Source organism: Anarhichas minor, unplaced genomic scaffold (genome assembly GCF_050575085.1).
Source record: "Anarhichas minor isolate MPS153535 unplaced genomic scaffold, ASM5057508v1 ptg000043l, whole genome shotgun sequence".
In the NCBI taxonomy this organism is placed as follows: Eukaryota; Metazoa; Chordata; class Actinopteri; order Perciformes; family Anarhichadidae; genus Anarhichas; species Anarhichas minor.
Genome location: NW_027466489.1, coordinates 6924257 through 6950509, shown reverse-complemented (window position 1 = coordinate 6950509; position 26253 = coordinate 6924257). Strand labels below are relative to the sequence as shown.

Below are 26253 nucleotides of genomic sequence, written 5' to 3'. Positions count from 1 at the left end.
CATATATGCGCTGCCAGAAACTCCACACCGGTGATGACATGGAATGAAAACAACAACACAATGAAGTAAATACGACTGTGTAAGAAACAAATATGAACTCACCGCATAGGTGCTCATTATCACTGATAAATACAATCCAGGTCAACTCTTGTTTCTGAAAGCTTTTTTCTTGTCGAGTTTGAGTCCTCAGCTGCCTGTCGTTTCATGTCATGACACTTTTTCGTCTGAGTGTCAAAGTGTAAAAACCATTCATCTGTCCCTCTTGTCTCCGCCTGCTTCTACTTCCCCATTCTAGAGGGAAGCTGCTTTTATCAGCCAGCTCAGAATAATTACACCATAACTTTGCTAACATTCACACCTCAACCACTGTCCACACATCTGTTTGCAAGTTTGGCGTTACTTAAAATTGTCCTTTACTTTACTTTACCTTTACTCAATTTTAGCCTTTATAATCTTACTTAAGCACAGAAGTAATGTGCAAAAAAAAAGACCAAATATAAATGTACTCATGATGAATAACCTTTTACATGGTTAGACTGTTACTGATGCCTGGTATCTGGAAATATTGTGGAGCAGTTCAGCTAATTTGAGAAAAATAAAAACAAAACTAAAATGTCCACATATATGTTTTCAGGAGGAAATTAAATGCACATAAATAGGAATACAAATTGGTGTGAGGCTCTTCCTATGTATATTTAATGATACAATAACCAATAATATACTACAATTATCAGGTATGACTCTACAGGACACGCCTCCCACCAACATGAGTCATTGTTAACACCTTGCTGTTTTTGCGATTGTGTGAAAACTAGTCAGCAAGTGAGAAGAGAAGTTAAAATAGATGACTAAAAGTGATGAATAACAGCAGCAGTACAAATGCAAACTTGACTTATCCTACTGAAAAAAGAGAGCGAGCCTAAAAATCCACATTTCCAGGATCACAATGTATGAAAAAATATTGTGACAATATCTGCTTTTATAGTTTTAAAGAATTCTACATTTCAAAAGAGCACATCTAGAACATGATCGTTGATGTTGATGAAGAGGTGTTTGAGCTCAAATGAAAGTTCAACAAAGGAACCTTTGGAGACCAACGGTTTATTCCATCACAATGCATCCTATTCTATGAGTGATGATATGTTGTGTGTAAATTCAGAAAATCCAAAATAAGTAAGTTATTAACTACATATGATTGATTGATAGATTAGTCGTTTGGTCTGAAAACTATTAAAAAAATAACCGTCACTATTTCCAAGAACCAAGGGCGATGTCTTCAAATTTGAACTTGAGTATTCATTAATTGTGGGACAAAATAGTTTTATTGGACTATCACAAATTCAAACAAACAGAGCACTACTTTCACCTCCATGTTGTGCTACATTTCTGCTAATGTACTAATCTGCGTCAAAATATGGCTGGTCCTTATTCACAGTGCATCACCTAGAAGCAAAATAAAATTGTACCTAAACTTTTTACCCAAAATTAAACTCATCAGAGCACTTGCTTCCACTTTCACATTGTGCTGCATTCCTGCTGATGAACACATCTTTGCATCAAAATAAGACTTAAAATAAGGCAGCATGACAGCTCCCCAAACGCAAAGCCTAAACATCTCAGTTGCCCCCTGGTGGCTGGTTGTTAGTTTTAGTTTTTCTATGAGCGGATCACATCTTTTAAATGTCAATATTGGACTTGATCGTGTTCATTTAGTTGTGGGAAGCCAGAATAGTAATGGTGATTAATATACCATCAATTGTGCAGCCCTACTCAACAAATCCTCACATTTGAGAATCTGTAATCAGAGAACAGCTGAGGTTTTTCCTCAAACATTAACTTAAACAATCGACGATCAAAATTATTTTTCTGTTGATCGACTAAGAAATGAATCATCTAATTGCTTCAGCTCTACTGTCAACTAAACAGAGTTTGTTGAGGAGTAAAAAGGAAAACATTTCCCTCTTGAAATGTAGCATCCTACAAGCATAAAGTAAAATGGAAATACAGGAACATTAAAGCGCTAGTACACTAACATCTTTAAGCATACCGTAGTAGTCAAGCTCACAAAGGAAAAGAATATAAGAAGAATATAAAAATAAAATAAAAATCTAGACTAGAAAACACTGTGTGCTAAGTAATATGGGTCCCTCAGACTTTGAACACCTGGGTCATTAACTTGTGTGGCATGCAGTATGCATTATATATCATTTGTGGAGTTCCTGTTTAATACATGTACCACTGAATAAAAAGTGACACATGTAGGTCAACAGATAGCATCTCAAAAGGACTTGATGGGGGAATCACTGCTTTGATCAAGTGGGTATTTTTTTGATGAGCAACATTAAATTTGAAACACTGACGCAACATTGAGGCAACGTAACCTTGAGATGCAAAATGCTTATCTCTGATAATCTGGATCATGCGGCTTGTGTTGCTTTACTACGTAGACGCCGTTATTGATTCAGGTCTATTTCAGTCACCAATGGCTGCCGCATAAATTCCCAAAACCCTTACGTCGGAAACAACAGATGTACTTCCTCACTCGTAGATTAGAAAAAAATCAAGTTTGCAAAAAAGGGTGAAATGAATGAAACAGCGGAAGTTTGACTACGACAGCCTCTGTGAGGTCAGAGAGGGGTTTAACACTGATGAGAAGTTTCAGTGAGTGGTTTAAATTTAGCAATGTTTTTTAACGGTTTGGATTTAAAAGAGTCCCCTGCCTCCCTCTGTGTGGCCCTAATGGCTTCTGCTCATCTGCATCAAATCAAAAGGCATTACCTTGTTATTCCCTTCAGGGATTAGCCCAACAAAAACACAATTTGAGAGGAAGTGTGTGTGTATCAGGGGGCAGTTCATAGATAAATAAATGAGGCAGTGAGTCGGTCAGTAAACGATGGGGCAACTAGAAATATGTAATGCCCTTTTTAATTTGGTCCCTCTCAGCATTTCTCCGTGCTTTAATCTGGAACGTGGTTGAGGTCTGGACAGCGTGTGCACTGTGGGTAACGGATAGACACTAACAATAGATGAATTTGCATGAAACCAGACAGAAGGTGTGTGCTTTTTGTCATCTCACTGTGTTTTTTTCTGTCTTCGTTAACAGTTGCCAAAGCACAGCTGTTTGCACTAAGCAATGTTACATTGGAATGATTATTTAATACTATTAATAATCTTTTGCATGAGAGCACAGAGCAATAAGTTAAGAATTTAAAAGCCTACTGACAGTTTTGAAGAACCAAAAGGATGATGGTAAAAAAACTAAACCAACCAGTTAGATTCACTGACTTGGCACACAATCATAGACTGTATATAAAAGGTGGACTTGGTCGTGTGACGTCATGCAATGGTTTGTGGACTGCCGTTTTAAAGCCTTGAGCGCGGCGTTTTGGCCGTCTCCTTTTTGTTTTTTTGGAACCAGAAGTGACACGAGAGGGTGGAGCTCAGTGAAAATGAAAATGTTACAATTAACTTTCATGAACTGAAAAGACACAGTGGAAGGGTTAAAGTTGTAAGACAAAAACACGGACAACTCCCAGACCGGACAATGCCGTGGTAGCAACCTGTCAATCACAAGGTAGCCACGCCATAAATCATACCCTGCTTTATCATCTATTTGACTCTAATTGGGACCATAATTGACTAAATGAACATCATGCTTTATTGAGGAAGACTTGAAACTAGCGATTGAGACCATGAACTCATGTTGACAATGTTTACTGAGGTAATAAATCAAGTGGGTCATTGGCTAATTTTCTCAAATTCTAACCTCCTCATAACTTCCTTGTAACAAAGGTTCATTGAATAAAAGCTAAAGTCTTATGTGTGGTTGGGTTTTAAAATACATGATTTAGCAAATGAATGAATGAATAAAGAATAAAAGATGAAGATATCATATTCAGTGGGATACCCTTCCTAGAACCCAACTTTATTCAAAAAGCAATTCAAAAACAACACAGGTGATTTAAAATGCTCAACAGCTCAGAGGTAAAGCACAAGAATATAAATATACTTCAAAGGTCAAGAAGATGCTTTTCTTGGGTGTGCACTTGTTGCTTTCTGTGGTACGGTACAGGTGAGAGTGGAGAAAACAACAACAGCTAAGTCTTGTGTCATTGTTGTGTAAGTGGGAACTCCTGTTATTCATTTTGTCACTACAGTTACAGCAAACCTCATCCTCATCTCCTCACCCCTAAAAATGTACCATAATTACTGGCGTGGAAGATGTTGGAATTACCATTGTAGATGATGTAATTCATAATCTAGTTGTTAAATCACATAAAATGATGGTGAATTTGCCCACTTCTTTAAAAGTGCAGCAGTCTTACCCTGTTCATTGTTCCATTGCCTGCTTCAGGAAGTGGTAGCGACAGATGGCTGGTTTCTCTGGTTAACGTCTGAGTGTGTACCGGACCGGCCTGCTGGAGAGACAGAAATAAAACTCAGATTGTAAAACAGTAAAGGACTTAGATACATTATTATCTATTAACTACAGACTCAAATGAACTGTATTGTTGAACAGGATTGACAAAAATAGTAATAAAAAATATGTTACAGAATAGTTTGCAATTATGGCCAATACTGTTCACATATTTGCTTTCTTTCGGAGAGCTGGATTAGAATATCAACAGCACCCTCATATCTGTTCATTAAATGTGCAGCTTTAGCCAGCAGACGGTGAGCTTAGCTTAGCACAAAGACTGGAAACAGGTGAAACAACTAGCCTCTCTCTAAAAAGTAAAACAAATCTGCCAACCACCACCTCTGAGCACCGTTTTAAGGGTTATGTACCTGTCCGAGAACTTTCTTGACTCTCTGCTGGTTGCCTGACAACTGCTCGTGCTAAAAGCTATAACTCTCCCATAAAACAGTGAATTGTGATTTTTCACTTTGGTTTTTGTACGGATTAAACAAATAACATATAACTTGTTCATGTGTGAACTTTGAGGTGCTGGTAGGTCGATTGTTTTCCTTTGAACAGAGCCAGGCAAGCTGTTTAGCTAAGCTAAGATCACCGTCTCCTGGCTGTAGCCGTATATTTAACCGACAGATATGAATATGGGATCAACCTTTTCATCTAATTTTCAACAAGAAAGTAAAAAACATCACTAAACATCACTAGAAATGTGTGTGTGTCCATATCAATGACATTGGCCAGTTGCTATGTCATATTCAGCAACTCTCCAAGTGTTAAGTTCAATGTGACCCCACGCCAAAGTGAGAATATATAGAGTGACTGCCACTCAAACTCATATACGAGTCTCCCCGCGTGCTTTAGACTTCAGCTTCCAGCTGTGGAAACCTGCCCTGTCATCACTGTGTGTGCAACCCTCTACGCGTCACCTCATGTCTATGTGAAGAGAAAAGATGCGAGTCAGGGTGCTCTTCTTTAGGTCTTATGAAGTTATTTTGGCTGAAAATGTCCCTTTTAGTGCTGATCCAGTCAAACTATGTCAGCATATAAATGAGCCGACTATTTTATTCTACACCCTGACCTTTTTCTATCCTCTCCTTTGAGAAAAGAAGCTTTCATCCAGCTCTAAAAATGCCTACCTTTTTAAGTTTAAAGCCATTTCAGTGAAAGTAAAAAAGAAAAACACGGATTCAGGAGGACTAACAAACAGGGAATTAACACCGTCTGTGTTGGATGTTTTACTCTGTCAGGGTTGCGTCCACGAGCCCGGCGAGGGGGTTTCCAAGACCTCTCCTTGGTGAAGCTATTGATGTAGTAGCATCTCCCTGTGGGCAGGTCCGAATACTGCTCCCACAGATCCATGACCTGGAGAGGCTGCTGAGCCGGGGCAGGGCTAGGGGGCTCCAGCTGCGACAGACGTCTCTCTGGCTGCATTTCAGTGTAAAGAGGGGAGTGCTGCCAGGACAGTTGGGAGAGATTGGATTCAGTTGGGACCTTGTGGGTAGAAACAGTAAATAGGGAAAGGAGAAAGAAAGTCGTGGACACGGAGGAAAAAAAAACGAGAGTTAAATGCAAATGTAAGATTCACATAAGAAAATATAAAACAATATGACTCACCAGGAAATAGAATAAATGTAAATAATTGGACATAAGTTCAATGGTGCTAACTACGACTCAAAGGATAAAGCTGGTGGTATTCTATATTATTCTCTGTTGTATTGAAACACAAATACAAAACTATAAATAGATGGACAGATGAACTTTGGGCTATTACTGTAAAACAGCTGGGTGCAGTACTATTAAGCAAAAGCTACTTTCGGACTATTTTTAGCTGCAGATTAATACACATTTGGTGCACTAATGAGTATTAAGAGCAGCAGGATGCTGAATGTGTTATTGACTCAAAATAACCTTCAGTGCTGCATATTTATCGCTATGATGAACATGTCGCCCAGTGCAACCTGTGCCTGTGTTTTCTGATTGCTGTTTTGACAAAAATAAAACTTTATGGCACAGAAGAATATGCTATATTAGTCTCTGGCTACATCGACTATACTCGTTAACTGAAAATATTGATTGTTGGTTTGGGTCTTTTAATGGGAATTGCTGACAATAAGAACAACATTGAATATTACCAGCATTATTTGTAAATTACCGAGAGAGAATGTTTGGATATTTGTTGTTCTGCTTGTGCATTAGTACGGAAATACTACCATATGGTTCTGTGTATGTAGTACCACAAGTACCACAAGTAGAAGACATCAGTGCCTTAAACAAAACCATCATCTCAGTGTGTGAAGAAGAGACAGAAATCACAAAGGGAAACAAGTAAATCCCTCCAGCTCTTACTATGTAATAACCCGTCAGACGTTGGATTAAGACAGAGTTTATAGAATCGCATGTGCTCACCCAGATAGAGTGGACTGAAGCAACAGCTACAAGAGAGGACATTTACAAATCCAATGAAATTAATTGAAGAGATATGCATGAAGCATCATCTTTCCACGAAATATAGCTGAGACATAATTCACTAACTGATTGACTGGCTGGCTAGCTGGTTGATCCCTGTTACATAAGACATAGTTCTTTCAGACAATGACTGAGGGGGCATGGTGTGTATGGTTGCACGTGTGTGTGTGTGTGTGTGTGTGAGTGAGTGTGTTAGTTTACTCCAGGGGGATGCACTGACTCTTGAGCTCACCTGAAACTTCCTGTCTCACTGTTTCCTACCATTCAGGGTTCAAATAAAACCAACTGTGCGTTAGAAAACCATCTAATTTGTTCTACAAACTTCAACAATTAAAAGAAACTATTTGAGTCAGGAGAAACACTTTGAAGACCATTCAGATAGCCGTGCAGCATGTAAGGAAGTTACAGTCTTTTTGTGTGAATGTGTATTTGTATGAGTTACTGCCATTCCAAACGTTTTTCTATCACACCTAGTTTGTAATTTGGATTTTGGCTGCATTATGAATGAGATTTGTGTCATAACTACCTGTGGATGCAGACATTTGTATCTAAAATGAAAAACTGTGTACTCAAAAATATAAAAGACTTATCTGTTATTCACAATATCTTCTGTGATAAAGGTCTATTAATAAACTGGTCAAATAAGATAGCTATAAAGCATGTTAAAATATTAGAATAATTACTTCCTGAAGTAGGACTCTTCAGTGGCCGACCTCACTACTGCTGTTGTAGCTAAATGTGAGCAAATCCCTGCAGCCAGGTTCCACAATCTTATCAGAAGAGTAGAGGCTATTATAGCAGCATATCAATGCTCATTGTTTTGGTATGAAATGTCACTTATTACTCATTGGCATAATGTTCAGGGCTACACACACTCTTGGCCATGCAGTGTACAGACAAATCAAGGCAAAAGTGCCAAAGAAACAACCTTCAGTCAATTTTATCTCTTCAAATTCTAATGGGATTCTGCCCCCTGGAGGACAAAGATTAAATCTAATTGAAATTCATCATCAGTGTGGCAGCACTAAAGAAGGCCTGACAAAAATTAATGGTGAGAGAATTTTGAGGATGAAAAACAGGTCGTTATGACCTGAATGTGGCCGCCATTATCCTGCTCACTGGTATTAAAGGCTAGAGCGAAGAAGGTCCTCAGAGCGAAGGGGCAGATACAGAAACAGACAGGGAGGAAGAGGGAATGAGAAAGATAGAAAAGAGCACTGTCATTTCCACTGAGATCACAGCTATCCGAAGTCGGAAGTCACCGGTGCATGCGCGGTTCAGTGGAAGCAAAACTAGGCTGTGGGAGCTTCCCTCAGCTGAGAGACGGATAACCTTCAGTATTGCTCTCAACGACGACGCCTTGTGTAATCCCCTCTGATGTAATACAGGGACGCGCCGACGTCACCACAATGCCAACTTGATTGCTGCTCTAGGAAGATTACAGCGGTCAAATACAGACGTAAATCAAATACAACCTCTGCTGCCACGGCCGTCTGGTGGGATCGCGCAAGGTCTTTAAAAAAAAATTGTAATCAGTTCTGTAGTTGTAGATTTATTTGTGTCCACCTGAAAAAGCTTCTCCGATTGAATGAGATTAAACAAGTATGCTACAGCTAAAGGCAAACACAAACTCCTATCATATACATTTTTTTTTAATTTGTTTTTGAAGTTTTTGAAGTAAAAACGAACAGCTGGTTTATTACAGTTTGGGTGTTATGACCTGTAAATCCATCAGATTAGGGAATTTGCTTGTGAGAGGAAATCAAAATTAATCTAATCCCACACTTCTTCAAACACCAGCTATGGGATTAGATTTGTTTGACCTATTTTCCATAATTTACCTCACTGTAAATTTAGGATCAGAGGAAGCAGGAAGTAACAGTTGAATAAACAGTTGAGACTTTTGTTTGACCATTTTCCATTGAGTTACTGCTGGCTATCAGATGAAAATATCCATCTCTCCTTAAACCTGCAATACCTTGATTTCAGACAAAAAATATTTTTTCTACCTTTCCTGGTGTAACCAAAATCAGAAATCTGATTCAGTTTCATTAACATTTACAACGAAATTTGTCTTGGTGTTTTGTTACATAACAATAAATACAAAGCAAAAGTCAAGAGACATGATATAAAATATAAAAAAAAAGAAATATGAAATAATATATCTGTTTTTAAAGTGGAAGAGCTGTTTAATTTGTGTAGGAATGTGCAAACATATTAATCAAGAGACGTACTAAAGTTCACAGTATCAAGTATAAGGTACAAAGAATATGTGCATGTGGGGAGATAGTAGAGATGTAACGGATAGCGTCAGATGTGAACATGAACAGACCACTACTGGCAATATTTGCAAATGAATAAAACACCTGACATGACTTCTACTGACTCCGATCTAACTGGGACAAAAAGGTTTACTCAAATATAACTGATGTGAACACACTATAACATGCTATTTGTCAACCTACGGGTTATTCTCATATGTTTGTCTATTGTGAATATTGGTTACTATGATTTACAACTTTTACTCACCACCTTGGTTGCAAAGATTTGGGAAACATGGATTTCAGTTTGAATAACATTGCTAGAGGAAATAAGAGTCAGCCTCCTGCGGCTTTCCAAAAACATAAATTCAACATAAATCATCTAAAACACCCGCTAAAGTTAAAAGTAGTACCCGTGTAATAAAAATGGATGAAAATAATGAGAATAACACCCAGGTTTATAAATACAGTACAGGATTTCCCCTTTACGCTCGAGTGTGGCTCTGCTGTGTGAACCAGATGTTTGAGTAACATCTGTTGGAGGTTTGTAGGGCTTGCCTCTTCCTACCTGCAGATGGGTTTTCTTGCCGGAGGCTCCCACCATGTCCCACTGGCTACACGACTTCTTGGGCATCCTGTGGTTGACGCGACTGCTGAAGCCGCCGCCCACCTCGTCGTACGGGTTCTCCATCAGGTTTTCAGTCAGGTTGCTGGAGCTCTGGCTCCGAGTGATCATGGGGACCGCCCTGGGGTTTGGCGGTGCCGTTTTTGATGCCGTGGAAGCTGCAGGGCACCCAGGGACCATGAGGTGGCCTGACGGGGAGGTGGGAGTGTTAGGGGTTAGGGTGAAACCAGACCAGAGGGGCAGGGTGGGGAAGCGGCCTCCACCCCTGCTGGTGTTGTTGTGCAGCCCCTGGAAGGCACTGTTGGAGTTGAGGTTTTCCATGGAGCGGAAGATGGGTTTATTCACTGAGGGAGGAAGGCAAAATAAATTCTAATTTTACACAGATCAATAAAGAACATGTTTGCCACTAAAATCAAAAGAAACATCAACACACAAGATATATGACAGAATTAAACTAAAATAATGATTCACAGGTAAATTATTGTCTTTCAGTGGAATCATATTGTGATGAAATCATATATCGAGACAGCATGATACACAATTACGTCATCTACATTGCTGATTACAAGCACATTCTGCTCTATCATAATATATATTGTTATCGAGATGTGAAATGAACTAAATCCAGATAGAAGGGCCCAGCCCTCAATGACAAACACACACCAGATGTCTCCTCTGTCGTCCTCTCACACTTTACCTTGACGCTGGTTATTATAGGTCGTCTCTTTTGGGCTGGGAGAGCATGACAGTCTTGGCTGTGTCCTGAGGTTGGAGTTCAGCGAGGCAGACACGACCAGGCGCTGCGGCGAGGGCATCGGTGCAATGGGCACCTCTGTCACATACGTAGCGGGAACATACAGTGGCTTTGTTTTGCTGGCCGCCCCGATCCGCCGCACCTGTCAAAGAACAAAATGCTTTTGCTTTTTTTCTCCACATAAATCCACTTAGTTTAACTGAGCGTCAACCAACACAGCTGAGGCCGGAACGCTGTGCAGAAATGTGCTACAGTTCCTGTCACGTCCAATAGATGCAACGAGAAAACCCACAACTTCTCTTTTTAAACACATAGTTAGTCTTTTTTTCGACACACAAGACTTTATGGTGTCAGTGGCTAATGTCTCTTTTAAAATGTGTTTCTGCAATTTGATAGATATTTGTGAACTGTCAAGAGATTTTGGAAGAAGTGTAACTATACACACATCACATGTAGATCCACACTCATTGGAAATAATAACAAAACATTTTGTTGATTTGAAAATGGTATAAAATTAAATGTTTGATTGAATAATTTATCCATATTAAACGTGTTTGAGAGTGAGCATACTTGATTGACAGGGTGTCTCAAGCCCCTTTCACACAGCCTGTTCAACGCGTGACTGTTACGCCATTATTTTGCCTCGCTGTTCTGTATGAAAAGTACGGAGGCTGGACGTGGGGACAGAGTTGATCCACCACTGAGAGGTAGTCACAGAGCAAAGACGACGTCTGTGTGAAAAGGTACAGCCGGCACGGCGGAACGGGTGTAACGTACAGTATATTTGTGTGCCCACGACCATTGTGAGATTTTAAAAAAAAAATTTTAAACGCTAGAAGCAGTTAGCAGCAAACCTAGAGCAACCAAGAATATTGGCAAATTGGAGGAAAGGAGGTAATCAGTTAATTCGCCATAATTGTTTAGGATGCAATTCGCTGCCTGACCGGTATGTTAAACGTCACACTAGACAACAAGTATTTCCTGTGTAAGCAAAGCCTGATATAGCTTATTCCTCTCACAAACTGTAAAGAAAGCATCAGTGATGGGTGATCATGTTCCTTAATTAAGTTTATTTTCAATACACTGCACTACTGCCGTAAATACTAGCTTGAGAAGTAAATCCGCAACTAAAAATAGTCCCCAACAAATGCACTAAAAACAACTGAAGCTGGAGTTATTTTGTAAAAGTGTAAGTTTATGTTATTGACTAGTTTTTAAGTATTTACATCAGTAAGAAAAACTGGGCTTGGGCCTATAAGAGACACAAATAGGGTGCAGATGTCAGAAAGTATTGAGAGAGGAATCGCATCATTGGTGTTGGTCTTTTCATGGGATTTGATGACAATAACAAAAATATAGAATATTGTTAATAAGTGCAGTGTTTTCATTTCAAATTCAAACTCTGAAACCTCCCTTCATAATGCAGAACGCCATAGATGCTATGTCCATGTTTTTATAAATCTTTGGTTCCACCGACACAAGACGAACTATAGATCAACTTATTTCTCACCTGCCACCAGTCAGTGTTGGTCTTTTTCAGTAGAATAAACCGTTCGCCCTCCCTGATGCAGACCTGCCGCCCATCAGCGCCGCAGTAGCTGTAGTCATACTGGGCCTCGAGGACCACCGTACCGCTGGGGACCCCACACACTGTCATGCTTCTGGGGGTCACCACAGGTGCTGTAGCAGGCTGCTGGGGTCCCACCGAACGCCGCCAAGTCCCAGACAGCATGGCTCTCCACACAGTTCTGTTCAGCAAGCTCTTCTGGAAGCGTGCTGATGGTTGGTATTGGTGATACTGGTCGGTTTAGCACAGGGGAGGTGAGACTGGAGCCAGGCCAGTGCCATGCTCTGAAACTAAGGAAAGAATGGACAGAGAGGTGCAGAGAGAGAGAGAGAGAGAGAGAGAGAGAGAGAGAGAGAGAGAGAACAATCAGAGAACAATTAAAAAATGTAACCTGGCTGTGTGCAGGTTCAAAGGGAGAGAACATGAATCCATTTAGTGCTAAAAATGTAAGTCTGGGTTAATCTGGGGAAAGACACCAACATGTATGACAAGTTACATTAGAAAACTATTCTGCATCTTAATAAAAAGTCTCTTGTCTATAAAAATAACCATTCATTGCTTTCAGCTTATCAAAACTGAGGATTTTATCTGTTTCATAACATTGTAAACTGAATATATTTGGATGATTTTGGCTTGTTAATCAAAACAAGACATTTGAAGACATCATCTTGGGCTTCTAGAAATGGCGACAGGCAGTTTTCACTATTTTCTGGCATTATAAACTAAACGATTAAAGGTTTGCTCGCTTTCTGGTGATGAGTTAGATGAGACGATCGATACCACTCTCATGTCTGTCCGTTAAATACGAAGCTACAGCCATAAGCCGGTTAGCTTAGCTTAGCGCAAAGACTGGAAACAGGGGCGAACAGCAAACCTGGCTCTGTTTAAACTTCACAGGTAACAACATTCACCTAACAGCCACTCAAATGCTCAATAATTAATACGTCAGGTCTTCTTTGTTTAATCTGTACAAAAAAAAACAAGTACAACTTCCTGGAGTCTCTGCTGGTTGCCTAGCAATGCTCAGAAAAATAGTCTTTGTGTTGAGCTAAGCCCAACGGACAGATGTGAGAGTGGTTTGATCTTCTCATCGTACGGGAACATTCTGCCAGAAAGCGAAGAAGCGTATTTCAACAAATGTTGAACATTTGTTCTGATCAATTAATTGAGAAAGATTGTTTTCAGATTAATCAATCATGAAACAATCTTTAGTTGCAGCACAATGAATCAACCATGTTTGTGGAAAGCTGTAACTACTGCGTTATAACTATGAAATGACTGACCCATCTTTGTACAAGGTGTTAGCTTAGTTTGTACCAGGTTCTATATATATATATATAATATAATGGAAGTGGAGCTGCTACAATTATTTGCATTATTGATTAATGTCACAATCATTTTTTTTATTCAATTGATCCATTATTTAGTCTATGAATTAAAACAAAAAATCAAAAAGACATTTCCTTTACATGAATATAAAACAGAGTAAATCGGAAAATCCTCAAATTTAAGATACTGGAATAAGTGAATCTGGTATTTTTTCTTGATATACAGCTTAAACAATTAATGGATTCTCAAAAGAAATTGGCTATTGATTTTCTGCAGATCGACTAATCGATTAAGTGACTAATCAACTGATGCTATTGCCAATATTTGTAAACAAATTAAATATGTACTTGACAGACCTGAGGACAAAATGTCACTGCAGATATTTACACAAATTTCTATTGTCCTTTCATCCCGGTAGAACTAACCGGCACGTGTGAGTGAATAACTCATGCGTTTGGAGGATGTTAGGAGCGCAGTATACCCAAAATAGCAGCAGTCTCCGTCTCTCCACCTGAGCCAGCATCCCCAAGCTAAACCCTTGCTCTACCCAGCCAAGACCCACTTACATAACAGAACATCTAACTTTCTGCCAGACACATAGCAATACAGCGTCACACAGTACATGCACAAACCCACCCACACACACTTGCAAAATACACACACAAACAGACACATGCACACACACACACACGCACACACACACACACACACATAATGTAGACACGGGAGCATCCCTAGGCACCTAGCAACAGTGCTTCAGTCACAGTCAGGCCCAACCCATCTCAGTCTGGGTGAGAAGAGGAGAGGCAGCAAACTAGAAAGATCCCAGAAAATGAATAGAGACATGCCTCTTTATTACTGAGGGATTGAGGGGGATTATAAACTGTAGCTGGACAAGACAAACAAAAGAAAAAAAGTCTGAACGCCACGGATATAACAAAAAGAGTGCAAATAGAGCAGATAGGCAGGACTAAAATAAAAGGAAATTGAGAAATTGAGACATGGAGGAATGGATGAAGCTGGATGGAGCTGTGAGCCATGTGAAGGCAGAGAGGGCAGGGTTAGCTGGCTGAACCTTGATAATCCCACTGTTATTAAAGCACAGGAATGAATCTGTGAACCCCACGGCTACAGAGAATTACAGTCAAATCCCTCAGAACCAGCATACGGGCCAAAGCACTGCAGGCCTGTTTGACCAGCTAGCAAACACTGGCACAGTAGAGCATTTCCAAGGCTCTCTATAAAAATGTAATGCATCAGAATAAATACCATTCCACGTTAAGTATATGTAAATACAGACGACTATACTGACATCTGCTGAGGTCTCTACGCTCACATTACACGAGTGGATACAACTGGCATAGATTGTGAGGTATAGCTGCATCCCATACATGTGCTGAATCGAAAAAAAATAAACGAAGGCAAGAAACAAACAAAAGAACAAATCAGCATCGCAAAGCAGAAGAAGCAATATATAGACACAAACATATTCATCACTCTGCATGATTGATGGTCAATCTACTCTCAAGTTGGCCTAATGATGAATGATGCTGTCTGATAGTGTGAGACAGAACATGCATCCAGGAAAAAGGAACTAAAAACACCAAGATCACTATCAAACAAGCATATATTAAATATAGCATATCAAAAACATGCCGCATAATCAATGAGAGAATCAGAAGTTCTCTGTTCAGAACTGTATTTGTTTCTAGTCATTTATTAAAATACATGTCTAAGAGTCTTCTGGTGTGCAGGAAGCCTCCTCTTCATTTTTTTGTAAATGCTTCCATCACTGTCTTCACTTGCAGTGCTGAAGGAATACTTCACCCACAAAATGACCTTTTGTATATCAATCACTCACCCTGTGTTACCGTGAATTCTTGAAGAAAACTTTTGTTCTTCTCGCCTCCACAGTGATCGTCGGAGAATCAGCAAACAGAGAAATGTCTTCATATCGTGAAGTAAATGTTGTTTGATTCTTCGTTCAAACTAAGTTTTCTTCAAGAATTCAAGGTAACATGGGGTGAGTAATTGATGTACAACTTTTCATTTTGTGGGTAAAGTATTCCTTTAGGGAACGAAACTGAATACACTGCAGCTGTCTATGTTTGCGATACTGTGCGCGTACTTAATTTATTCATGTGTATTTTTCCTGTTCATGTGAAATAGAGAATGCTTGTGATGCAAGACACATTTTAAAGTGTAATCTGATCTAATTTAAAATAAATGCCACTGAGACATTGTTCTAGGAAAAATTACAATAAAGTGCTCAAAGATTTATCTATTGATGAGCTGTTGGTGCTCAAAAGCGCTCTTCTAAGAACTCCAGGAGGGACAGAGGCGTAAGTCAGAGGTACACGGCGAGCAAGCAAACAGGAAACTAAAAAGACGCAGGTTCAACCACAGTTTGGGTCATATCCTCTCCATCTAGCGATTTGTTCTTCTGACGTGAAACATCTCAGGCAGTTTATTGGCAGCCTGTAGCCAATAGAGTCTGCTGTGGTTAAATACAGTGAGTGATGCTGAGGTTCTCTGTTGCCCGATCTGACTACTGTGCAGCTTTTTGAGTAGCATTAATCACTACCAAGCTGAGCCTTGAAGCAGAGAGTAGATGTTTTTGGCTTAACAATCCTGCTGCATCGCTTCAGTAATGTATAATGTACTATTTAGATGGGCGGGGAAGAATTAAATCACACCCTGGGTTTAAAGAAAGGCAGATTAATACAACCTGCCTACGATATTTATCATGAGTTCTTCTCCTCGTTCAGACAGGAAGAGCTCTTGCCGCACACCTGGTTGTCTTTTCCTGTCTCTCTTCACTGCTCAAAACACAGTCACCCAATGACACCCAGCTAATGTCTCACTTTATCTATTTGTTGAGTCAGGGCTGAAGTTAGACACGGTTGCTGGGTATCCTCAATTCATAATCACATGTACAAATGTTCAACACGTACACAGGAGGCTTTATTGTGTCGTGTGCAAATTAGGCTGTTACAGCAGGGTTAAAGTCCCTTGTTGTATTATTCAAGAGTTTAGGCACTTCAAAAATGCTCCCAAAGGGCAACGGCTCAGAGTGCTTGCTAAAGGGTGACAGGATAAGTCAGGAATTGTGTAACCCTTCCTCACTCTATGATTTAATTATAGTTTTTGTGTCGGATTCACAACCAAATTGGCTATCTGACTGAAGACAAATAAAAATAATGCTGTCATTATTTTGCCACAAAAAGGCAAAAGCCGATTCCATCAACAGTGAAACTGAGAAGAAAATGAAAGAATAAACTGTGATGATGACAAATTAGGATCTGCAAAGGAAAAATGAGGCCAGACTCTGTGTTTCCATTTGCAGGTCAGATGGCAGTAGACAGGGCATTGGCGTCACACACCAGAGTCATACAGTCATACAGAGAGGCCCATATGGTGTTGAGACAGACACGGGCACACCGCCACGCCTGTTGAGAGGCAATGATTGTTTTTGCCACGGGGCACAGGAATTCTGTTGTTGTGTCAACAACACAAATGGAGAGATGTAGGAGAAAACATGGAGGGCAGAAACATAGGAATGGAAAGAAATGAGAGCAAAAAAGACACTTAGAGAGAGCTTCATGTTATTTGTCTGTCTGGATTTGCTTGAGTTCTTTCACTCCAACTCAGGCTGTGTGTGCATGCAAGTCAGACTGAGCTGAAGAAATGGAGAGTATACAATTTGTGCATTCATGCGAGACAGACAGAGAGACAGAGAGAGAGAGAGAGAGCGAAAGAGCGACTTACCATGGTCCTGAAGTGAGAGAGTTTCTAGTCAACAAGATCACCAGCTCAGTCCGCAGTCAAATCCATGCATGCAACCCCATCGGTAAACCTTAAAAACAAATACAAAACCATTAGAAAAGTGTTGAAATGTATTTAATGGGCTACCCTCCAGCACAATATGAAGCGTCATTGCTGCCTGGCCTGGCACAGTTTACAGTGCAAACACAGAGGGGTTACGGAAAAGGTGGGGCAGAGAACCACTAAAATGGACAGAAGCTAGCAGCTCCCTCCTGCAGAAAATCACTCAATCTCTCTTTCTGTCACACACACACACACACACACACACACACACACACACACACACACACACACACACACACACACACACACACACAGTTAATCCAATGCAGCGAAATTATCCTGCCTCTACTCATTGAACCCATGCTAACCTACCTTCCCCCATTTAGCCAGCATTTTGCCCGAGAGATAAAAACAGAGGAAGTGACAGAGAGAGAGAGCGTCAGCTGGCTAATACTCATTCATGCAAATAAACCACGTTTGTACTTGAGAAAGAAGAACATAGCAAGAGTGAGAAACAGAGCGAGAGAGGTCTTGTGTGCTGACCAAACAAAAGCAACCAGGAGCCCAGTTTATTGATTGGGCTATCGACCCCTACACAGGGCTGGCAGTGCCACTGGCCATCAGGGATCCACCACACAGTTATAGCACATCCACCAAATGGACAATATGTTCACCCGAGTCATCTCAGGTTTTGTTTATATATAAAATGTTTCACATACTTAGAATCATCAGTACAACGAATGTGATGCTATACCACCAACATTTTATATTTTCAGTCAGACCAGCCATCCTGACAGGCCACTAGATTAAATACTTTAGGGAGGATTGGATTACTGGCCCTCCTGGTGGGTTTGCATGTTTTAGTCAACCATTTTCCAAAGCATCCATACATTTTTAGATTTACTTCCCTACTTCCAGGCAGTCATGGCTTTCAACTCTTTCCACAATGGTAAGAAAACCCACTTGAAGCTTGCTGGAGATTGATAATCCATCACAGAGTGAACATTTAGTTGGAAAATTTGTTTAAAGACACCTTCCAGACATGTTTTTTTATATGAAAAAAAATTGTGGTTTTGAACAATTATTTGGTTTTAACACAGAAAGAGTTTGATTCCCTAAAAGATATTAAAATTGCATGTTTTCCTTCTCAATCATTAAAAAAAAAATCTGATTGAGAATCTATGAATATGCAAATGTTCATTTCAAAAGTTGAACTGAAGAAGACGTCCCCTACTTTACCGTACGGTCAATTTCCAGTGTTTATGTTGGGTCTCAAGTTTCCACATCACACAAACCTAAATCCTGCTGGTCTGTGTGCACATGAGAGAAACTGTCTGAATGTGAAAACAGCCTTGTGGTGTCAAACTCATAGGCACATACAACCACCTTACCATACACAGCACACACAACAACAACAGAAATACACAGGATTATCATCACGCTGTGCAACAGTTAGGAGCAACTTTAAGGGCAGCCTGATATTTGAGGGAGGTATAAAAACACATGGTATGCTTTGTAAAAAGCATTAATGTTATCAACATGTAGTTTATGGGCTTAGGCATGCATGCAAAACCTCCTTAAGATAACATTATCATGACATTGTGTAAAATACCCCAAGGCTGGAGTACATTGTGTGTGAGCGAGAGAGAGGATGAATGCAAATTGCCACGTAATAAATGATATGGTCGGTGGATGAAACGAGCAGGTGATGTTTTAAAAACATTTACAAAGCTGACAAAGGACAGCTGACCACAAGCTTTATTAATACAATGAGAAAGACGTTGCGACGTTCCCCTGGGGCTCCATATCAAGCAATGTCATAACTACTCCAAATAGCTCATGCCCCAAGTCACTGAATGACAAGTTTCGCACCAACAGAGATGGTTTAAGATGGCAGGGCCGATCAAACTTCACCACACAGCAGGGCGGGAGAGGAGGGGAGGGTGTCGGGACGTGGAAGGTTTGGTGTCACATCATATCCATATTCAGTCCATACGTTTGAAGTGGAAAGAGGGCAGCTTTAATAATCATGGCTACATAGTCTTCAAAGAGAGATGAGACATGGGGAAGAGGAGTATAGAGTGAATGAGGAACTTCAAAGGGCTGTTGCGTGCTCTCCCATATCCGTATACACATTGCAAACACACGCACACACACGTAGACTGTACTGTATTTACATATGACTGTCTATAACCAAAGGGTTCGCAGGAAAATGAGAGAGAAGAGAAGAGAAGTTGCTCCACGTGATACACACTGTTCAGTAACTATAATCACCACAAAAATAAGTGCAACGCTTAAAGCTAACATACTGCTGATTTAATATCTGTGTCAGCCAAACAGCTGCTCTTTACAGTGACATGATGAGCCATGCTGCCTGTGCATGGCCACTATTGTTTCACATACAAACAAGCACCCAATGGTTTGTCTGTGTTGAGCCCCAATTAAAAGCCCCAGGTAAGGCTGTGTGAGGTGAAGCCTTGCATCATGTATCCACATCGCTATGGGTAAAACCAGTGGTAGCACAGCGGTATATCTTGGGTTAAGCACAGAAGTGCCTTGATATTTTTGGGAAATCAATGAAAACTCTCACCATGAGCTATAAGACGAAACCACACCTGAAACAGATTAAATGATCACAAAATGAAAACTGTGAATATACTTTTGCACAAAAAAAGAGTCAAATTCTTCTTAACGGCCCCAACTAACCTCTTTGTCTCAGAAGGCTTTAGAGTATGTACATCACACAACACACTCTGATCCTTAGATCCTCAATTCAGACAGAAACTATAATAAAGAAATGAAAAAATAAATGTTCCTTAATATAAATTAATTAGAACAAATTGAAACATTTAGCCTGACATCAGTCCACTCTCAGCTTGAACCAGTTCTGCTGAAGACAGCCATGAAGCCATTGACTTTGTCTATGGATGTACAGTTATAACTACTCGTGCTGATGTCTCTCTCTCCATATGAGACACATGCCTCAAGCCAAAACAGCCTTTCATCCTCCCAAAGCCATGCATTATTGATGATTAGACCAGAGAGAGACACTGAAATACACACTGCTTTTCCCAGTGTGACATCTATAGCTGCCTGTGTGAGCGTGTGTATGAATGCATTTCTGTGTGTGTGTGTGTGTGTGTGTGTGTGACTAAACAGGTGGGCTGGATTCCTTCAGTCATTAGCTGTGTAAATTGTCAGAGAGCCAATCAAAAGGCAGATGATGACAGTAAAGCAGTCATTGGCTCATGCTCTCTACTATCATCATGACAACAACCTCTGTGACCAACTCCCATCTCCAGTGTCTCCAGCCTGTGTGTTATTTGTTTCTTGTTGCACATAACAACATCTCATATGTGTGATGCCATCATTTCAAGCGTTTGCTGATGCAACACTTGTGTTTACGATGAACCCTGCGGCCTGCATCGACACGTAGCAAACTTCTTCAGAGAGTTCACTGGTATAATATTCAAGATCTCATTCCTCTCCATTTGAATACAAACAGCAACCAAACAGACCAGCGTTTGCTTCTTCGGCATCATAGTGCAGGATTGCTCAGGGGGCATTTTAAACTCCGAAATAATTAATTCAAGCATCACATTTTTAATTAGCTTACACGTTTACTAGAAAAAATGGAAGGTGAACAATATGCTACTTTTAGTTAAATAATAATATGCTTATTTCAGAAATAAGCATATGAAAAAATGCTTCTTATTTTAATAAGCAGCTTTTCTTTTGTATGTGGAAATACAGCATAAAATATGTCACCTCATTTTGATAAAGTATTAAGGTATAAATCTACAAACATCTTCATGAATGTATTAATATTACAACACAGTAACTGAGGCTGCAACAATTGTTTTGTTTCATCAATTCATCTGTAAATTACTTTTTGAAATAACTGATTAATTTTTTTCGACCAAAAAATCATCATAATGATTTCACACAGCCCAAGTTGCTTATTTTATCCAAATAACAGTATTAAACCTAAAGATTTTCTATTTGCAATTCTATAAAAACACAGAAAAGCAGCAAATCTTGCTCATTTCAGAAGTTGGAGCCGGTGAATTCTTGAAACATGAATTAAAAGATTCACTGATTATCAAGCATTTATTTTACATAGGAATGATTCATTATCTCATACCCTACTCAAAATAAGTAAGACTATTTCATGACTGAATATAAGACCAAAGTTGCCATGATATGGATTTTGCAGTGCACTCATTTCCGTCTGCGGCAGTCAAAGGGAATAAGAAGTGTTACCCATATTTGTTATTCTATGTGATACAAACCGGAATAAACAATAATGTTTTATTCACAGTTAAGGTGATGTCTGGCCAACATGGTGCACGTTGTTGCTAATAGTCATCGATAGAAGCATCAATTAATGGCAAACAAACTATTCCTCTTTCACCATTTTCCCACAATATTCTTCAATTAAAGAGCATAAAATGTCACACAGAAGTCAGGAAGGATCTTTTGGAGAATAACAAAATAAAGCTTCACTCTCTGACTGGGCTGGTGGGTTGTTGCTGAGCCTGTGGGAATGTGCAGTACATTGATGTTTCTAATGAAGAGCGCTGAGCTCCATTGATCCACCGGGGATGAGAGTGAGCTGTCAAAAGCTATCAGGCAAGTCAAAGACCCACTTTCAGCCGTGTGCAGCTGAAGAGAGCACGATACTGTTGGGGCACAAGGAAGAGCAGCTAAACCTCCCAAGGCAAACACCAGAGGCACACATGCAGACACAGCTTTGATGCCTTCACAGGGTTAAAGGTTGTTATTTGTTCAATAAAGGAACATTACACAAACTCTGCCAACTCTTTTTTTATTGAAAGCAGGTGGAGAACTCCGGTTCTGACAAGTAAAGCCAATGTGGAAGTGTCTAAAAAACGTGCATTCCCTACTGGCCAGCAGGGGGCATCTTCTCCGGTTGCAAAAAGTCTGATTGTGTGGAAGTCAATGAGAAAATGACCCTACTTCTCACTTGATTTATTACCTCAGATAACATGGTAAACATGAGTCTATGGTGTCTATCGCTAGTTTCAACTCTTCAAGAAAGTATGATGTTTATTTTGTAAATTATTGTCCCATTTAGAGTAAAATATACAATAAAGCGGAGTGTGCTTTGGGGTGGGCTAACTGTGATTGACAGGTTGCTGCCGTTACCACAGCCGTGTACAGCGTCTCTTCGTCACTCCTCCGCATTTCAAATATGTTAACTTCTGTTCATTGGTTGCAAAAACCCAAGATGTCGACGGCTTTAATCCAATATGGCGACGGCCAAATCGCTGAACTTGAGGCTTCAAAATGGCAGTCCACAAACCAATGGGTGACGTCACGATGACTACGTCTACTGCTTATATACAGTCTATGATTATAAGTAGCTAGCAGCACTAGCTCTAAATGTTGCTAAATCTAGTGAGAAAGATGCCGAGTTGACAACACCGACAGCCGTCCCTTCAGGCCTCCCTCCAAAGCCACTCCCCCAAAATTATCATAATGAATGTAAACTACAAACATGGCTGTTGTGAGTACTCACAGCTGTCAAGCTATAGGCGCCCGTGGAAAACTCATGAAGAGCAATGAGTGCACGGGCAGAATATGTGCAAGCAGGTAGACAGGCAGGTAGCCCGTCCAATCGATACATTGTGGCCGAATGAACTGATTGGACGGGCTTATTACAGTCCTGCAACAGATAGCAGATCTTTTTCTTTTGTCAGAACATTTGATTATTTGATTGCGGTCGGGATGTAATGATAATTTCAACAAAAGTATAAAAATGTATGACTGAAAGGGAAGCTGAAACCATAGAATATTCATTTTTTTATTCACTGCTTCGGCTAGAAAAATGTGTGAAATGATAATCCATTATCATCATATTTTTCTGTTGATTAACTTATCAGATAATCGACAAATCGTTTCAGTCCTGACGCAAACTTTGTCTCACTTTAACATATGCGAAACAGCGTGGCCAGTTATCAAATATGTGAGTGCTGTGTTAGTCTAACAATGTCTGACAATAACATTTATCATCGTCTCTGGGGTGATGTTTATAGTGCCGTACCTTTGCATTGTACAAGCTAATGAAATCACTAATCATTGCAAGGATACTAAACCATACATACAGGATTAAACTGGATTAAAACAGAGCTCAGGTGTGATTGTAGGTGGAGCTACTACACTGTACAGTAGTGACATGGTACGCTGCTTTCATATACAGTACAGTGAGTAAGCAGGAGACCAGGTTTAAGCAATAAAAACTGCACCTTCCAGAATAAAAAAGTTAAATCATCACCTTTCAAACTTATAAACTTCATGAATGGAGGATTTACTGCAGAGCTGTTGTGTTAAACTGCATCAGTTTCAGCTCGGTGTGTACACACTGATATTTGTGATGTTTAATTAAAGAAGGAAAATTATATTTCTTAAACATGCCATAATCTTTATACAATCTATTTGAAGCTTCCCCCTTGATCTTGAAAGTATGCCACATGACAACTTTGAGTCATGAGTTGTTTTTTATGTGACAAAGAAATGGGGTCACGAGTTAGAGAAGGTTGAGAAACTCGTGACCCCAATGATGAAAAGGAAGTTAATCACAACTACAGTACACTGGGAAAGAAAGGCCACATCAAAAATAAGTTTTATGACAAATAATGAATACAAGGTTTTTGCTTGTAATAAGTAAAAAAGAAAATCCAATGGAACAAGTGAAAATTTGCTTGGTAACATTTCTTGAATCCAAATGTAATATTTAGGCTTTTCAAGAGAAAAAGAGATCTTGAAATTAGCTCATTTTGAGCTTTATTTCACTACAATCAAGAAGTGTCATAATGAGCCTGTGATGCTCAAAAGTAGTAGTTTTTAATTTAACAAAATATTCAAACGCATTGTCTAAAAACAAGTCGATATATCTCACTGAACTGTTATTTTTTAGGTGATGTGTATTAAATAAATGTTATGAGATATTTTGACTAGTAATTAGACAAATACATACTTCGTAAGATTTTGCATCTTTGCAGTGTACCTTCAACAGACCAATGCGATCTGATGAGACAAACCACTACATCAGTACCCCAAAAAAAAATATATATATATATCTGTCAGATCAGATGTGGCAGTTTATTTTGGAGGACCAAATGTCACAAAACTGCATGCAGAGACACAAATGTGTTGTGGCTGTCTCCTGGTCTGTGCACACATCTCACACCAGATAGACCAGAATTGCTCAAACACCCCAAAGCATCAGAATAATCAACACACCACCATGTGGTGTGTTGCTACGCTCCAGTCGCTCCAGTCTCTAAATCTGTCTTTGACACTGCATCCACAGCAGCAGTCTGTGAAGCACACTAGCAATTACAGCGGACTTGTAACCCTCCTGCTAACACTGCACATGGTACAGGGCACTTTTAATCAGCAAAAGTTGCAACTGGAGAATAATCTTCGAAGCCAGTGTCGATACAGGCTGGCGAAAAGGGGAGCAAATCTCCTGCTTTGCATGGACTTAAGAAAGATTATGGAACAGTAAAAATGCAATGCGTCAAACTGTTTCCATCACACCCTGTGGTTAACCCGTCCATGCACTTCCTGAGAAGCATGTGAGGGTTGAAAAGGCGCTCACATATAGCATGCAAATATTTCTGCACGGCAAGAGGTCTGTCATATATTAAGTGCTTAGATTAGCGATTCTTATCATTGTGACATTTAATGACAGGGAAATTGAGATGAACACAAATGAGGTCACGGAGTCAGCACCATTGTAGTGAGTGATATGTGAGAATACATCATCCCCTGAAGGATTACAACAATCAAAAGAAAGAACTAAATGCATTAGATTTTCAAAAAGTGTGTATGTATGTATGTATATACTATATATATATATATATATATATATATATATATATATATATATATATATATATATATATATATATATATCAACTCTAAAATGTGTGAAATGGTTTGAGGTGTTTTAAGTGCATGCTGGGCCTTAGTTGAGTTTGAGCGGTTGTGAAAGTAAAGGCTACCTGTGGTTTGATGTGGAAAAATAAGTTGTTTTGGAAAAAGATGGTTTGCTAGATTTGAAGCTAGAATGTTTTTGCACAAACTTTACAGTAGATCAGCATCATATGTTGCAATTGTTTCCACTGAATCTAGGCTTACATCAGCTTTAAAATAAATCAGTTCATGATGTATTTCTTAGAAATTAAGCATAAACAACTTCCATAAAGGTCCAGAATGGTGATAATTAAATAAAAGCACCATTAAAACCATGAGACGCGTTATGACAATAGTATTAATGGTGATAAGAGTTGCTTCTGAATGGGTGATTAGTTTGAGTGAGAATAGGGGATTTTCTAATCCTGTGATCAGATGTGGCACGTGATAAAACACTGTGATTTAACTTGAAAAGTATTTCTGCATCATATTTCAGTGTACTATTTATCTAACTTCAAACACCCACACCATAGTTTATACAGATGTCTCACAGTATAATAAAATACCGATGGTGAGTGAACAACAGAAGCGCTTCATCCGGCACTAAACATGTCCTGCAGTGATGTGATATTTCGCAGCATAAAACAAGTTATCTGACCAAAATAATTCAGCAGAAATCTCATCTTTGCATTTCAGTGACACATCACTCACCTTGCAGCGACGTGATGACAGCTCAATTGAGTTTTTGGAGTGAACTGCAGAGAGAGCAGGAGTTGCGCCTTTTCTCGTGGGAATAATACAAATATTGATAACTTCACATAATTTAGGTAAACGGGATCACAGACAATAACTCCGCCGTGCACTTTTATAAATTAACATTCATACATAAGCACTAAATTGCCTGGTGCAGCCCGTGATGATACATCCTCCTGGCGCTTTAAGCGGATAAAAAATAGCTTTTGCTGTGTGGGTTTGTTTAGTTTAAGATTGGCTACAAGCGCGCGATATGATTTTACACAGAACCAATAGGATTACAGGCAGGGCTGTGGGGCGCTTATTTAGTTA

The 26253-nt window shown here is 39.6% G+C and overlaps 1 protein-coding gene across 3 annotated transcripts in view; it reads right to left on the bottom strand.

Annotated features, from left to right (window-relative positions):
* arhgap9 (Rho GTPase activating protein 9) overlaps positions 1 to 26133 on the bottom strand; it is a 41808-nt gene extending 15675 nt beyond the window's left edge. For 2 of the 3 annotated variants that reach the window (XM_076110520.1, XM_076110522.1), the window contains exons 1-7: positions 25900 to 26133; positions 17185 to 17272; positions 12031 to 12377; positions 10464 to 10662; positions 9710 to 10110; positions 5654 to 5905; positions 4326 to 4418 (exon numbers count right to left, since the gene is read on the bottom strand). In XM_076110520.1, coding sequence (XP_075966635.1) covers positions 4326 to 4418; positions 5654 to 5905; positions 9710 to 10110; positions 10464 to 10662; positions 12031 to 12252 — 1167 coding nt within the window. In that variant the 5' untranslated portion in view covers positions 12253 to 12377; positions 17185 to 17272; positions 25900 to 26133. The remainder of the gene's footprint in view (positions 1 to 4325; positions 4419 to 5653; positions 5906 to 9709; positions 10111 to 10463; positions 10663 to 12030; positions 12378 to 17184; positions 17273 to 25899) is intronic. The other variant, XM_076110521.1, reaches the window with a different exon arrangement.
* Between the last annotated feature and the right edge of the window lie 120 nt (positions 26134 to 26253).